Source organism: Euphorbia lathyris, chromosome 6 (assembly GCF_963576675.1).
Source record: "Euphorbia lathyris chromosome 6, ddEupLath1.1, whole genome shotgun sequence".
NCBI lineage: Eukaryota > Viridiplantae > Streptophyta > Magnoliopsida > Malpighiales > Euphorbiaceae > Euphorbia > Euphorbia lathyris.
Window position 1 is genome coordinate 31,989,612 of NC_088915.1, and position 17,041 is coordinate 32,006,652.

The 17,041-nt window shown below is 38.6% G+C and overlaps 1 protein-coding gene across 1 annotated transcript; it reads right to left on the reverse strand.

The window, feature by feature from the left end:
• Positions 1 to 13,157: 13,157 nt before the first annotated feature.
• Positions 13,158 to 15,340, reverse strand: LOC136233881 (cytochrome P450 710A1-like). The gene has a single exon (XM_066023604.1). The coding sequence runs from the start codon at positions 14,982 to 14,984 to the stop codon at positions 13,464 to 13,466; it is 1,521 nt and encodes a 506-aa protein (XP_065879676.1). The 5' UTR covers positions 14,985 to 15,340; the 3' UTR covers positions 13,158 to 13,463.
• Positions 15,341 to 17,041: the final 1,701 nt, after the last annotated feature.

A 17,041-nucleotide genomic window follows, 5' to 3' on the forward strand; every position in this document is an offset into this window, starting at 1 on the left:
AACACTTGGATCATAGATTCTGGAGTAACGATACACATGACCTATGAGTTTAAACATATGCATAACATTCAGAAATTGCAAGCACCTAGGCCAGTGTTTTTACCAACAGGAGAAGCAACTATGGTTGAACATATAGGAGATATGTTGATCACATCGAATTTTAGTCTGAAGAATGTGTTGTATATACCTCAGTTTAAATACAATTTATTATCAGTTTAGTAAACTACTACAAGATCAAGGATTAGTAGTCAGTTTTGCTGCTAAGCATTGCATTTTGCAGGGCCAGAATGGTGAAGGGCCAGTGGCAGTTGGATTGCTGAAGGATGGTTTATATTACCTTTCTACTGAATCTTTTGATATCAATGTAATAAGCCAGTTTGCTAGTACTAAATTTGTAGTATTGAATGCAAAAGATACAAGTGATGTTGAAGCTCTATTATGGCACAAAAGATTGGGGCATATTTCTATGTCAAGAATGAAACATGTAACTGACTTTGATCATCATTTAGATAAATGCAAGTTGAATTTGGATTACTGTGATGTATGTATGCGAAGTAAACAGACTAGACTCCCATTCTCTATTAGTGTCACAAAATCTAAACACATTTTTTATTTGTTGCACATAGATGTATGGGGGCCTTATAAGCAGTCAAGTTTAAGTGGTGACAGATTTCTGCTTACTATAGTGGATGATTATTCAAGAGCCATGTGGATTGTCTTATTCAAGACCAAAGATCAAGTTCCTATGTTACTTGAACTTTTCTTCAAATATGTGTTAACTCAGTTCTTAGTACAAGTCAAGGGCATTAGAACAGATAATGGTACTGAATTTGTGGGTTTTAAGACACAACAATTGTTGCAGAAGTTAGGCATGTTACATCAGAAGTCTTGTGTTTATACACCTCAGCAGAATGGAGTGGTAGAAAGGAGACACAGGATATTGACAAATATGGCAAGGGCGTTGTTAAAACAAGGAAATTTACCAATCAAGTTTTGGGGAGAAGCCATGATGCATGCAGCAACTATTATCAATATTTCTCCTACTAAACATCTTGGTTGGAAAACACCACATGAGTTATTATTTGGGCGTGTGCCTCCTTATGATCATTTACGAGTTTTTGGTTGCAGTGCTTACATGGTTAATACTAATGGTGCTAAAGGCAAGTTTGATGATAGAGCTCATCATTGTGTCTATCTTGGTGGATCAAATGGCCAGAAGGGATGGAAGTTGTATAACTTTCATAAAAACAAAATCTGTGTTTCCAGAGATGTGAAGTTCAATGAAGCGCATTTTCCTTACAAATGTGATTCACAGTCCTATACCGCAGTCAATGATGTTGTTTTTCCTGTTAGTACTGATTTTGCAGATAATGAAGAAGATGTACACTCATTCTTCGATGACGCACACTCAGGATCAGAACTGATTGAATTGCAGAATGATCCTTTGGTTGATAACTCTGATGTTTCAAGTACTTCACCAACCTTAAGTTCTCTTACTCCTGCACCAATTATTACTCCTACTCTTGAATTACCCCAATCTCCAATTATTCCTATTACCAGAAAATCCCAGCGAATATCTAAACCACCTCAGTGGACCTATGATTTTGTGATAAATCATGCTTTTTCTCCACCCACTTCTAATATTTTCCAATACACATCACATCACCATGATTTTCTTAGCAATTTGGTGAAAAAGATTGAACCTACAACTTATTCTATGGCTAGTCATAACCCCAAATGGGTTCAAGCTATGCAAGCTGAGTTACAGGCTTTGGAGACTAATGGCACATGGCAGTTACAGATGTTGCCAAAAAGAAAGAAAGCTATTTCATCAAGGTGGATTTTCAAAATCAAATACCATGCTGATGGCAGTATTGACAAATACAAAGCAAGGCTTGTGGCTAGAGGATATAATCAGAGGTGGGGTGTGGATTATTATGACAGTTTCTCCCCAGTGGCAAAAGTAGTTACAGTCAGGTTGTTTCTGGATATTGCAGCTCATTATCATTGGGAAATATTCCAGTGTGATGTTAACAATGCCTATTTACATGGTTTCATTGAGGAGGAGCTTTACATGCTCCCACCAGAAGGTTACAACAAAGCAAAACCAGGCCAAGTTTGTAGATTAATCAAATCTATCTATGGTCTAAAGCAGGCAGGCAGACAATGGAATAAACAATTTACTAATTTGCTCTTGAAGCTGGGTTTCAACAGATCAATGCATGATTATTGTCTTTTTACAAAGACAGAGGGGGAAGCATTCATTGCATTGATAGTCTATGTAGATGATGTGTTAATAACAGGGACTTTTGTTTTATTGATTCAACATACAAAGGCAGCTTTGCATCAAGCTTTCACCATAAAAGACTTGGGCACAGCAAAATATTTCCTTGGAATTGAGGTTTCAAGAACACCACATGGCTTGCTTATTTCACAACATAAGTATATTCAAGATATGTTACAAGAAACAAGTTTAAGCAATGCGGATGAAGTTTCCAGTCCTTATCAAAGTGGGGTTAACTTGCATGAGAGAAGCCCAATCATTTCTAATGCTGAAGATTATAGAAGAATCATTGGCAAAGTACTGTATTTGGGTTTTACTAGGCCTGACATTGGCTATATCACCCAACAGTTAAGTCAGTTTCTTCACAATCCCACAGAAATACAGATGAATGCTGCTATACATGTGTTGAAGTATTTGAAAGGAACAGCTAGGCTGGGGTTGTTTTATCCTAGTCATTCAGAACTTAAATTAAAGGCATTTTGTAACAACAATTATAAAGTGCAAGAAGAGGAATTGAAGCAATTGATGCAGCTGCAAGCTTTTAGTGATGCAGATTGGGCTAGGTGTAGAGAAACCAGAAGATCAGTTGGAGGGTACTGTGTTTTTCTGGGAAAGGCTTTGATATCTTGGAAAGCTAAGAAGCAAGCTACAGTGAGTAAGTCATCTGCTGAAGCAGAATATAGAGCCATGGCCAACACATCATGCGAGGTAAAATGGTTAGCATACTTGTTGCAAGAATTCAAATTGGAAGTGCAAAAACCAGTCTCGTTATACTGTGACAATAAAGCAGCTATCCACATAGCCAAAAATCCAGTATTTCATGAGCGTACTAAGCATCTGGATATAGATTGCCATGTGGTTCGTGAACATATACAAAGTGGTTTATTATCAACTTCATTTGTACATTCACAAGATCAATTGGCAGATATACTTACCAAGCCATTAACCTATCAGCAGATGAGTCTAGTATTGAAAGATATGGGCATGGTACGAATCCCAGAGTTACAATGACATATTACAGCAAATTGTTATTTTACAGACAATGTTATTTTGAAGAATTGAAGTTCGTGTTTTGCTGTTTAAGAAGAAGTCATCTCGTGAGGAGGGGATGAAGAATAGAAGATGCACGTGATGACTTATAAAGTCATGTGCCTAGTTTTAATAAAACACAGTCGTTTCATCTTTTGATCTAAGAACTGCTCATTGTTTTGTGTGTTAGGTCAATGCAATGTAATCTGCTTAACAATTGAGTTTCACTCTGCTGTATATATAGCAGGATTGTTACTGCTATTTTTTCAATGAAATATCATTCAACATTTTAGAAAACGGTTGCGGTTTTTTAACACTCTAACCAGAAACCGGTACCTATCTATTTTTTTAACCATTAAGAAAACCATCGGTTCAGTTAACCACTTTTTTCGGTTCGGATTACCGGTTTTCGGTTCGGTTATCGGTTTGATCGGTTTTTTTGCCCACCCCTAATAATGATGCCTTAAAGAGTTATTGTAAAGGGAAAAGGCAGTGTCTAATCCATATTACATATGTACATAATGCACGTACATCTCCCTCTCCGTCGTTAATCTTTTCAACTTGGCATTGACCCGTCGTCCCACTCACAATAAAAATCAGAACTTTTTTTATTATTTTTATTTTTATTTACTAATGGTTAGAAATCGAAATAAAATGTTAACCGACCGAAATCATTAGTTAACCAATTAGTGGTTAACCAAATTTAGTGGACTAGTGTATGGTTTAATGTTTTTTAAAAAACTGATAAAATGGTTAACCGGATGAATTAACCTTAATGGACTGGTTAACCGACCATGTGCATCCCTAATTAATGATATAACTATTTGCTAAATACTAAAAATAAGTGCTGAATATAAAAATATTAATCATAATGTTTAACTTAAAATATTAAGTTAAACATTTTGACTTATCAAAATAAGTGATTTTTAACTCAATTGACTAATTTAAGTGATGAAGAAATAACCCCTATCAAACACATTTAAATTAAATAAGTGCTTAAGAATTTAAGTGATAAATAATATTATCAAGATCTATCTTCTCTTTTTCAGATCTATCTTCTATGAGGTTATATTGTGGATCTCTTCTCTTTTAGATCTTTCTCTCTCTTTTAGATCTATCTTCTCTTTTTCAGATCTGTCTTCTCTCTCTCAGATCTGTTGTCATGGTGAAGAATTTTTATGAAGATTGAGAGTTTTGAGATCTATCTCTTCTCTTTTAGATCTTTCCCTCTCTTTTAGATCTATCTTCTCTTTTTTAGATCTGTCTTCTCTCTCTCAGATCTGTTGTCATGGTGAAGAATTTTTATGAAAATTGAGAGTTTTGAGATCTATCTCTTCTCTTTTAGATCTTTCTCTCTCTTTTAGATCTATCTTCTCTTTTTCAGATCTGTCGTCTCTCTCTCAGATCTGTTATCATGGTGAAGAATTTTTATGAAGATGGAGAATTTTGAGATCTATCTTCTCTCTCTCAGATCTATTTCTCTCTTTTAGATCTTTTTCTCTCTTTTAGATCTATCTCCTCTCTTTCAGATCTCTCTTCTCTCTCTAAAACACAGGATCAATTTTATAACTCAATTTTTTTTTTCTCTCTCTCTCTCTCAATTAGTTATAACTAAATTAACTATAACTAATAGTATAATTTAAGACCTAAATCCTCAAAACAAACGGGTGATTCTTTTGGCGATTTTTCATGGCGAAGGAACGGGAGGCTATGTCTAGGGTGACGATGGGAGGAGCGGGCGACCGGGCTGCGAAGGAGGCGGCGGCGAAGGGGCTGGGCGTGGATCTAGATCCGGATGGAAGATTGGCAGAGGAGGCTAGGAGATCGGCGGATATTTCTCCACGGGTTAGATGGTTCAGTACCGACCGTATCCGTGAAAGGTCGAGGGAACGGGTTTCTGTTTCGGAGGAAGGCATTGCTGGGGCGGGGCTTGGTGGCTCGGAGTGTGGCCAGATTACGGCCGCGGCTTCGGGGGCGCTGGGACTGGTTGATGGTGTAGGCGGGAGCGCTGGCTCCGTTTCTCTGCCGGCTGCAGGAGAGGGAGAGCATGAGCAGGGGGCGGGATCCTTGGCCTGCGTTGCGGATTTTATCGCCCCGGTTAGGGAGGGTGGTAGACCTTCGCCTGGCGCTCCTACGAGTGTAGGCAGCGACGCGGGGTTATCGGCACTAAAGGTGGATGCCCAAGGCGATGCCCCGAAGGATGGCACTGAGTTTAGGGATGTTGGGGATTTTGTGACTCCCCCGTTGAGCGGGGCTTTGGCCTAGGGGGCTGCTTGCCTAAAAATCTCAGTTCCTAGGTCTAATCCCGGTATTCATGGTAACCCTGGATTAGGGTTGGGGAATTTATCTTGGAAAGACAAGGTAATGGGGGTGGTAGAGGAAGAACCCATGATTGAGGATGAAATTATCGAGGAGGTTTCTGAGGGAGATGTTTCTGACTCAGATATTGAGGATGGTGAGCAAAAGGACCCTTTGTGTCCTGTTATCCGGCTTTCATCGGAAGACAAGCGGGTTCTTAGATCCAAATGGAAACTCTCCTTAATTGTCACTGTTCTTGGGAAAAGGATAAGCTTCAATTACTTTGCCCAGAGGATCCAGGCCCAATGGGCAAAGAAAGGGAAGGTTACCATCACAGATCTGGAGAATGACTATTATGTCATAAAATTTACAAGGGCAGAAGATTACAATTCAGTGATTAATGGTGGACCTTATATCATATCCAATCATGTCTTAACGCTGAGGCATTGGGTACCAAATTTTAATCCGCATGATTGCTCTGTTAATAGGATCCTTACTTGGGTTAGATTCCCAGGTCTACCCATTGAATACTATAATGAAAGATTTCTGAATAAGATTGGTGGCCTGGTTGGGAAAGTTCACCACGTTGACAAGACTACCGTGGGGGCAGAAAGAGGCAAGTTTGCCAGGGTTTGTATTGACATTGATCTTGCTAAGCCTCTTCTGTCTAAATTCTCTGTTCACAATAAGGTCTTTTATATTGAATACGAAGGTATTCACAATATCTACTATGAATGCGGTATGTTTGGCCATACCTATGATGGCTGCCCTAGAAGAAGGAAAGTGGTCGAGGAGGTGGTGGTGCCTATCATAGGCAGAGATGAAGGTAGCAAAGGTGAGGAGAAGAATTTTGGGCCATGGATGTCGGCCAAAAGGCCAGCCCGAAGGAAGCCACGTGCTTATGCTTCTCGGAATCAAGTTCTAGACATCAGCAAGGAGATGACCTCTCTCCAAATTGCTCCTGAGATCAAGGCTAGGCCTCCTGATACTAAGAGTGGTGTTGGTAGGGACTCAGCTTCCGGTTCAGGATCTAGATTCGGAGCCATGTCTATTGTGGATGGTCAGGATTCGGAGTTACCAGCTGAACACATGGAGTTAAGTATGCCAAGACTGGAATCTGCTGAGCCAGCTACCATCCTTGGTGACTCTATTAATCCTCTCTTCGATCCCAAAGCTTATGCCAAGGGGAAATCCCAGATCACTGGCTCGACAGGGAAAGCAAAGCTTAATGAGGTTAGTGTCCTGAATCCCCTTGTAGACCCCCTAATTGGGAAGTCTATAGGAGTTAATAAGTCTCTTTTGAAGAAACCTAAGGCTAACCTTAAAAAGAACCTTGGTTCTTTGGATTCTTGGGATAAAAGAGGGCCGGCTGGCACCTCTTCTAGGCTCTTAGGAGCCCCGAATAAATACCTGCTCTAGGGTGTGTGCCTGTGATCAGTTGTCTTCCTTCTGATGGACTTATTTGTTTGGAATGTTAGAGGTGCGGCTAGCAAGGCAACCCGCATCCATGTTAATGATCTTATTAAGAAATTTAACCCTTCTTGTTTTGCTCTTCTTGAAACCAAGGTTAGTGGTTCTAAAGCAGATGAGGTGGTTAAAAAGTTTAAGAATTGGAAGTGTGTCAGGTCGGAGGCGACTGGTCGAGCAGGGGGGATCTGGCTTTTTTGGAAGCCAGGTCGTGTAAGTATTGATATTATTACTATTGATAACCAATTCATTCATAGCAAGGTGTGTTATCCTAGCAACAAACCTTTCTTTGTGTCCTTTGTCTATGCCGATCCGATCTTGACTAACCGAAAGAGGCTTTGGGAGATCCTGTTCTCTATTAGTACGAATATGATGGATCCTTGGTTGGTCGCTGGTGACTTTAATGATATTGCCCGGATGAGTGATCAAAAAGGGGGGGGCAATCATTATATCAATCGGTGCCTTAACCATAAGCAGAATATGGATCTTTGCGGGCTTTCGGACCTTGGTGCGGCTGGCCATAAGTTCACCTGGAAAAGGAACAACGTGTTTGTTCAGTTGGATAAAGTGTATGCGAATGTAGCGGCGATCTATAGATTTCCTGAGGTAAACGTGCTAAACCTCCCTTTTCGCCACTCGAACCATAGTCCTATCCTCGTTAAGCTGGTTAAAGGTCATCGGCCCAAAGGGAATAGACCGTTTAGGTACCTTATTGCTTGGGACACCCATCCTGAGTTCAGGAACTTTGTTAAGGATAATTGGCAACCTCATTCTAATGTTCTCCTTGCTGCTGAGGAGTTTAGAAGAAATGTGGTGGGATGGAATAAAAACATCTTTGGCCATATTATCCGAAGGAAAAATAAACTCTTAAGGAGGATGGAAGGCATTCAACGCTGTTTGGAGATCCGTTTTGACCACAGTATGAATTGTCATCTTAGATCTCTCCAGAACGAGCTGGAAGCGGTCCTTAGACAGGAAGAGCTCCTTTGGTTCCAGAAATCTAGGAAGGCTTGGATTAAGCATGGTGACCGGAACACCAGATTCTTCCACCCTTCTACTATTATTAGAAGGCAAAGGAACCAGATCGATGCTATTAAAGATTCTAATGGTGACTGGATTTATGAGGAAGAAGATATTCGTCGCCTTGCTCTTGAGTTCTATAAAAACCTCTTTAAAGAGGAAGTTGTGGATCTGGACAAAGCCCACTCTGGGGTCACCTTTCCTAGGTTGGAGGAGGAGGTAATTGTTGATGCCTTTCATCCTATCGACCGGAAAGAAATTGATCTTGCCTTCACCAGTATTGGAGCTACTAAAGCTCCAGGGATCGATGGTATCCCTACTAGTTTCTACCATAAACACTGGGACTCGGTGAAGGAAGGTGTCTATAATTTTATCTTTGGAATCTTCCGCGGTTCCAACGAGATTAGCCTGGTGAATAAAACCCTCCTGGTTCTGATCCCTAAGGTTGAAAAGCCCTCCTCCTTTTTACAAATGAGGTCGATCAGTCTATGTAATGTTTTATACAAAGCTATCACTAAGATTGTGGCGAATAGGATCCGGCGGATCCTTCCTGAGATTATTAGCCAAAATCAATGTAGCTTTGTTCCTGGTAGGCAAATGATGGACAATGTGGTAATTGCCCAGGAGATGGTCCATTCCATGAAAATGAGGAAGGGTAAGAAATGGATCGTGGCTCTCAAGCTTGATCTGGAGAAAGCTTATGATCGTTTAAACTGGAGCTTTCTTTTGGATAGCTTAAGTAAAGCTGGTATTCCTGAGAACTGGAGGAGTTTGATTGAAGGTTATGTGTCTTCTCCTGTTTTCCAGGTTCTGATCAATGGAGATATGTCTGATGAGTTTTCTCCTTCTAGGGGTATCCGTCAAGGAGATCCTATGAGCCCTTTCCTTTTTGTGATAGCAATGGAAAGGCTGGCTCACCTAATTCAAGAAACTGTGAATAAGGGGAGTCTCCATCATGTGTCCATTAACAGATTTTGCCCTCCTATTTCCCACTTGTTCTTCGCTGACGATGTGATGATCTTTGTGGAAGGGAATGAAGAGCAAATTGGTGTGGTCATGAATATCCTGGAGTGCTTTTGCGTTGCTTCTGGCCAGAAGATCAATGTCCACAAGTCTCGGATGCTTTGCTCTAAGAACATGGATAGAAGCCTATGTAATAAGCTTAGCAATCTTTCGGGTATCCCTCTTACCCAATCCTTGGGAAAGTATCTTGGGATCCCCCTTCACAGTGACAGAGTTTCCAAAGCCTCCTTTAAGGAGACTCTGGACAAAACTAATGGGTTGTGTGCTAGTTGGAAGGCCAATTCTCTTTCCTTGGCTGGCCGTCTAACCTTAATTCAGTCTGTCAACTGCGCAGCTCCCAATCATATCATGCAAGCATGTAAGTTGCCTGAGCCGGTTCTCAATGAGCTTGATAAAATCGACCGACGTTTTCTTTGGGGTGAGTCTGGAGAGGGTAGGAAGATTCACCTAGTCCCTTGGAAGGAGGTCTGCCATCCTAAAAGCAGGGGGGGTCTTGGCATCAGACAAGCTAAAGATAACAATAAGGTCTTGTTGATGAAGCTCCTCTGGAGAATGTGGCAGAACCCTTCTTCTCTTTGGGTTCGATTGCTTTGTGGCAAGTATCGAAAGGACAAAATCTTTGGGGGCCCTAAAGAGAGGATTGTCAATTGTTCTTTCCTTTGGAAAGGGCTCAGTGCTGTGTTTGCTGAGTTCTGCACGGGGGTTGGCCTGGAGGTGGGTAATGGTAAGTCCATAAGCTTCTGGCATGACACCTGGATCGGAGATAAACCTCTTATAGAGGTTTGCTGCTCTCCCCCGCCTAGCAATTTCCGCAACTGGAGGATTGCCGATGTGGTGGATTCTGATGGGGACTGGATTTGGTCTATGTTTGATTCCTTCTTGAGCCTTGATTCTCTCCTCAGAATCAGGGGAGTGAAGATTAGTAACCTTGAGGAGGACAAGGATAGGCATTGCTGGGCCCTGACAAAAAATGGAGCTTACTCTTGCAAGTCTGCCTTTGAAGCTTTTACTCTTGACAGATCCGACCCTCTTTCGGACACTTGGAAATCCATTTGGGCTCTGAAAATCCCTTACCGAATGAGGAGCTTCCTGTGGCTTGGAGTCAAGGACAGGTTGCTGACAAATTCGGATAGACATAGACGTCACTTGGCGGATTCAGGTGCTTGCAGTAGATGCAGAGGCCAAGTTGAATCTTTGTGCCATGCCCTTAGGGACTGCCCTAAGAGTAAGGAGGTTTGGCAGAAAGTTCTTCCGCACCACATTCTCCCCTCCTTCTTTGCCTACCCTGAGAATGATTGGTTCTCCAATGGGGTTAAAGGTAGGTTAATGGCTAGCATGGAGCAGGGAGACATTTTATTTGCTATTATCTGCCACCACCTTTGGAAGTGGAGAAACGAGGAGATCTTTGGTGAGAAGACTGTTTTTATTCAGAACTTACCCGAGTTCTTCTCTAAAAAGCTCCTTACCATTACGGGGAGCTTCAAAGGGGACCCCCTTGCCAATTCTACCTAGAATAAAGAGGTTCAACTCGTTGGGTAGTGTAGGCCGAAGGATGGGGTGGTTAAGTTGAACACGGATGGCTCCTGTCTCAACAATGGAAAGATCGCGGCTGGAGGCGTGTTTAGGGACGCGGGAGGTGCCTGGTTGTCTGGATTCACCCATAACCTGGGTTTGGGCTCATCCTTTTCAGCGGAACTTTGGGGTATTCTTTCTAGAGTCAAGCTTGCCAAAAATCTGGGTATTAAAAGGCTTGTTGTGGAGTCTGATAATATGGAGGCTATTAGTATGATCTCTAATAATCATGCTTTTTGTCTTAGTAGCCAGAACCTTATCAAAGCAATAAGAAGTCTTGGCTCCTCCTTTGAGTCCTTAGAGTTCAGCCACATCTACAGAGAACAAAATCGAATTGCGGATCGCTTGGCGGCGGCTGGGCACGAGGGGATGTTAGTTGTTTCCACCCTTTCTGATCCTCCTATCTATCTTTCTTCTCTCCTTTTAGATGACAGAGTTGGGGTTAGCTTTCCTAGGTTGATCCCAGGTTAGCTTTTGTCTCGGTGTTGGTTTGTTTTCTTTCCTGTTTCTACCAAAAAAAAATAATATTATCAAATAAAACAATGCCTTACATTATTATTATTAATAAAAGAGGTGAAAATAAACTTATTGCATGATGAGTTTCCAATTGGCCATAAAAGGGGTGAAAAAAAATTACAAAAAATACTTTTAATATTGATATTTAAAAATAATTTTACTCCTAACATTATAAATTATAATTTAAACCCCTAATAATGGCATATTAAGCTGATTTTAGAAATCTATTTTATTTATATGTTCTATATTAATTGATTTAGAAAAAAAATGTTTTTTTTTGTAATTTAAAGAAATATTTGGGGTTAAAATACCTTTAAGCTTGAGAAAATTGACAAATTTTTTTTGTTCAACATGTACAAAATAAATAATTTTTAATTTTTTTTCTCAAATGTATACATAGGTATATAATCTGATACTGATGAGTAAGCATATATGCAATAGAAATAATACGATTCATTATTAATGAGATTTCATTAATGATATATGAAATTAACCGAACTTGTAAATATTATGGGTAAAATTGCATCGTTTATAATGCTAAAAGTAAAATTACTCTAAATTACCAATGCCACGGGTATTTTTATACTTTTTGGGGAAAAAATTTTATAGTTTTGCAAAAATAAGTGGCACATGCCAATTTTAAAAGTAAATTACACTAATAGTCACTCAATTTTGTTTTTTCTAACATGACATTCAATTTCAAAGTAACCATTTACTAGCATCAAAATCTTTATAAAAGTTGTTTAGAACAACCTTTTATATAGAACTACGTCTCAGATTTTCTAAATCACCATTTTTTAACGTTTCCCTCTCTAAAAAACTATTTTTTTCATATATCCAAATAACATCTAAATGAGATTAAAAAAAACAATAATTAAAGTTAATAAGAATATATGTTCATCAACTCTATAATTGAGGATTACTTGGAGTGGTTAAAGATTAAGAGATTTTTATATTAGTAAAATTGGTAAATTATACTCTTAGCCACTGAACTTTACCTATACTAGCATAATGATTTTAAACTTCAAAACGTAAAATAAAAGTCACTAAACTTTATACTTTGTTTACATAAAAGTCATTCAATCTTAACCACTCTAATAATATATAATCTAGTATTGCGAAACTGATAGAAATGATTTTCCAAACATCTTTATTTTTTCAATTCTTTGATTTTGGGCTCTTTAGGTGGTGTTTTATTGGGAGAGAGAAAATGAATATTTAAAGAGAAAAAACTTTAAAAAATTGTAATTTTGAAAAATAAAAAACATATTTTATGGTAAATTGGTCTTGAACAACTTTAACTCTTAAACGCTTCGCATATTTTGATATTGTTCAATTTTATAATGTGTTATCTATTAGTAAATGACAAAGATGAGTGATTAATTTTATGTCTGGTTTTAAAATAGAGTCACCATGCTATTAGTATTAGTAAAAATGAAGTTGAGTGAACATGAGTGTAAAATTTACCACATGTTTTAACCTTTGACCCAAACCAAGATACTGGTAACTGCTTTTTTTTTCATCTATTGACTAAAGAATCTTTTGTGGAAGAATTGGATTAAAAATTAGCAGATAGCATAAACAATTATTGATTAATGAATTAAAATTGTGGTTGCGCATTCATCCAAATAATAAATAATTCCATTCTGAATCATACTTATGATTCCATTGGCAGGTTACACCGATATAATAATATATTATAGAAATGATTGCTTCCTTTTGTTATTTTTAAATGCATTTTGTTGACTTGTATAAAAAATTACAAAGATAAAATGTGTTGAAATCTTACTCTTAAACTATTGTAAAAAATAAACAAATAGTTAAATTTGTTGCTTGTTTTTTGACTTGTAGGTTTTCACATTTGCCTTTCTCAATTCCACCCCTCCAAAAGCCGATCAATTTGAATTTCATATCCAATTGTCAAATTAAAATCTTTCAATATCCATCATTTCATGTGAAAAAGGAAAAGTACTTCCATTTAAAATAAACCTGAGACCAACATCCAAATTTTTTCTTGTCTATCCTCACAAACATAATTTATTGTTTGACTTTATTATTAATTTGTCATTAACATTTGCCAACTGGCATTGTCTCTTTGCTCAAGCACCCATTTAATTTTTTTTAATTAATTCAAACCCAATGATCCACCAATCAATGATCCCCACCACAACATTAATCAAAAACAACCCCACTATACACACTCAACCAATCAAATAAATAACCAACAAACAACAAACACTTGAGGGCATTCTCGTCATTCCATCGACAGCTTAGGAAAATGTGTGCACCGTCTCCACAGGAAAATCGTGCAACCGTCTTTTGGACAAATCGTTGGATTATAAACAATATCATCGCAGCCGTCCGTTTTGAATCGCTTGAAATCGAACAATGTTGAAAACAACGCCATGAACAAAACCAGATAGTTCAATGCGTACCTCTGCCCCACACACTGGTGGGCCCCTGCCCCAAATGCCAAAAAGTTCCTTTTGAATACCTGATCCTCTTGCCGCTCTTCTGAGAACCGGTCCGGGTCGAACCGCTCCGCTTCACTAAACCCTTGGAACGAGCTCTCGTAAACCGACGGGAACACTATGGTTCCCTTGGGTATCGTGTACGATTCCGTCAAAGGGAAGTCCGTCACGGCGATGTGCGGCACTAACGTTGCCGGTGGACGGTACCTTATAACTTCACGCGCCACTGTATGTGTGTACTTCATTTCTCTAATCTGATCGGCTGTTACTAGACTATCAGATTCCGGCGACCAGATGCTCAATACCTCTTCTCTGACTTTGGATAGAACTTCCGGGTGGGAGTCTAGCAGCGTCACCGCCCAAAGAAGCGAAGACGTGGAAGCATCCTGAGCAGCGAAGAGGAAATCAAAGAGATAACCGCCGATTTCTTCGTCTGAGGTGTGAGACGGAGTAGGCTCCCCAGCCTCTTTAGCGGCGGAGATTTCCTTGACGGTTTCTTGCATCCAGAAATCAACCAAACAAATCGGCTCCTCACTGTTCCGCATTCTCGTTTTGCTCTGGTTAGCACATCCAGCCAGGGTATGAGCAAGGCGGTCAACGGCTAACCTAGCATTTCGAAACGCGAAACCGGGGAGGTCAACAGGGAGTTTCATGAGGCCTACATTGAATAAATTATAGTCAGAGTTGAATCTCTCTCTAGCTTCACAACTTAAGTAAGGTCCAACAATTACAGTCTGAGAAGTCTCAAGATTCAAATCACGAGCCAGAAAACGCAGAGAAATAGGATTATTCGGGTTTAGGTTGGCCATTTTGTCCCATTTCTTCAAGTGATCGAGAATGATAATCTGCTGAAGATCAGAGTAGGTGGAGAGAGCTCTAGGAGTGAAATTGGGGGCAATTCGACGGCGGAGATTCTTATGATCCTGGCCGAACATATAAATCAAATTATGGTCACCAAACAATTTTTTACCAAAGGGATGTCCAACCAGCATGAAAGCATCAGGTTTGACATTAGCAAAAATGAGTTGAGAAAGCTCAGAATCACGAATAAAGAGAATAAATCTTCCGATGATATAATTAGCTGAGAAACCAAGAGAAGAAGAAAGAGAGGACTGGTGATCCCAGAAGTTGGTTGGGTCCCTAACTAAGGAGATAGCATTACCAAGAAACGGAAGAACGAGAGCAGGTCCAGGAAGATGGCGTTTCTTAATAAGGTAAGAGAGCTGTTCAAAAAAGAGTAAGAGAATGATAAAAGAAAAAAGATATGGTCCTAATGTGGAGAAGGAGAAGAAGAAGGTGAACATGTTTTGGTTTGGTTAGAAACTGGGGAATGTGGAATTTACAGGTACGAAACCAAGGAAGAAAGCTTAATTTATTTGAAAAGAGAGAGAGTCAATATTCAAAGTTAGACGCGCATGACAAAGCTTTATCTGTCGATGAGTACAGAAAGAACAGAGAGAGCAGGAGAAATAGAGAGATAGGGTGGCGAAAGGAGAAATGTCGGAGGCAGAGGTAGGCAGGCGCAGGCGCTGGCAAGAGAACACAGGACGAGGATAATCAGACTATATGGTTCAACGTTCAAGACAAGAAACGTTTTTGACTTGTTATTCTTCCCTCTCTAGAAGGAATTTTTTTATTTCTTTGCCTTATAATTTTAACTTATTGTTCTTACCTGGGGAGTTCATTAAAGAAAGCTAATTAGACAAATTTATGGAATCAATTTGCTATTTTAAATTAAGTTAAGTAAGGAAGCTATTAATAATTTTGAATTACGTCATGCCTTAAATGATGACTCTTTATATTTATTTATTTTTGCAGTTTTAAGTTTTAATTGAAATGTAAAGAAATTTCCAATTACAAAAATGGAAAAACAATAACTACAAGTCTACTTCTCCAGATGAAATAGAAAACACAGTAGTATTACTTTTTGGATACAACAGCGACATTTCCTAGGCTAGGCAGGCTTTTTATCCTAATTATTGTACAAAATCTTTCCAAAAAAGAAAGGTTTAATGTTTGTCCAGCCCCCTGAACTTGTCCAAATTGTTCATTTTATTCCTCTAACTCATCGAAGGTCCTATGTACCTCATTAACTCCATAAAAATGATATTTCTCACCCTTTAACTTGTTCAAATTTATCATTTTACCCCTTCTCAACTCATCGAATATCTCATTTACCCCTTTAACCTCTCTCTCATATTTCTCTCTCTAATTGTTTGAAACCTTCTACCCTGCTGCTTTCAGCTAAAGTTTCTATTTTTTAATAGAAGGTGAAAATCTACAGACACTAAGAGAAAGAGATACTACTGTTCCCATTGGAGCTTTGGATTCTTGATTCAATTGTGGAGATGCACTGTGGTGGTTTTGATGTGTTGTGAGCTCAGTCAATTCCTTTTAACCACCATGAAAGGTACTTCCTTTTTTAGGGTTTTCTCATCCCAGCTGTAACTTTTGTCTATGCTCTTATGGCTCGGTTTTACTTTCTGCTTTACTTACCAATCATGATTTTTCCTAGGGGTGTTCAAAAACCGAACCGAAATAACCGACTGAACCGATGAATTTCGGTTTTTTCGGTTCGGTTTTCGATCTATTAGGTTCAGTTTCGGTTTTAAATATTTAAAAATATCGGTAATATCGGTCAGTTCGATTTTTATGATAAAATAACCGAATTAACCGAACTGACCGAAATAAAGATCAATTAGATTTATAATTTAAGTAGAGACTTTATATGACCTAGACTTTGTATTTTCCTCCGACCATCCAAAGAACGTAACTATTTGTAAATTTTTTTTATCAACATTAAGTCTAATACATTAATATTGTTCTACTAAGAAAAATACATTAATATTGTTCAAACCTTGAACTAATACTGATCAAATAAATAACATTAGTACAAATTATGGTTGTAATGCGAATTGTAATCGTAGAAGATTGGAATTCAACTATTTATATCTTTAGAATTGAATATTGATTCACTTTTTCTTCTCGTCTTTCACAACAGAAATATTTCATAAGAAAGGAAAGGCTAAAAACTGGAATGGTAAGAGGCTCCACTCCAATGAGAACTCAAACTGGCTCACTTTGATTTGTCTTTTTTTTTAATTACATTTTAATAAAGTTTAATTTTTAATTTTCAAACTTTCTATAAATTTTATGTTGTATGCTATTCAACTTGCGTAATTATTTTTAAAATTTTAGATTAAACTAAATTAATTAAAACTTATAAAATTATAAATATGAATTTATTTTTTATTTTAACTAGTTAGTATGTGTTAAAACCGAAAACCGAACAGAACCGACCGAAATAATTGATTCGGTTCGGTTTTCGGTTATTTTGGTTCGGTTCGGTTTTCAGACCGAA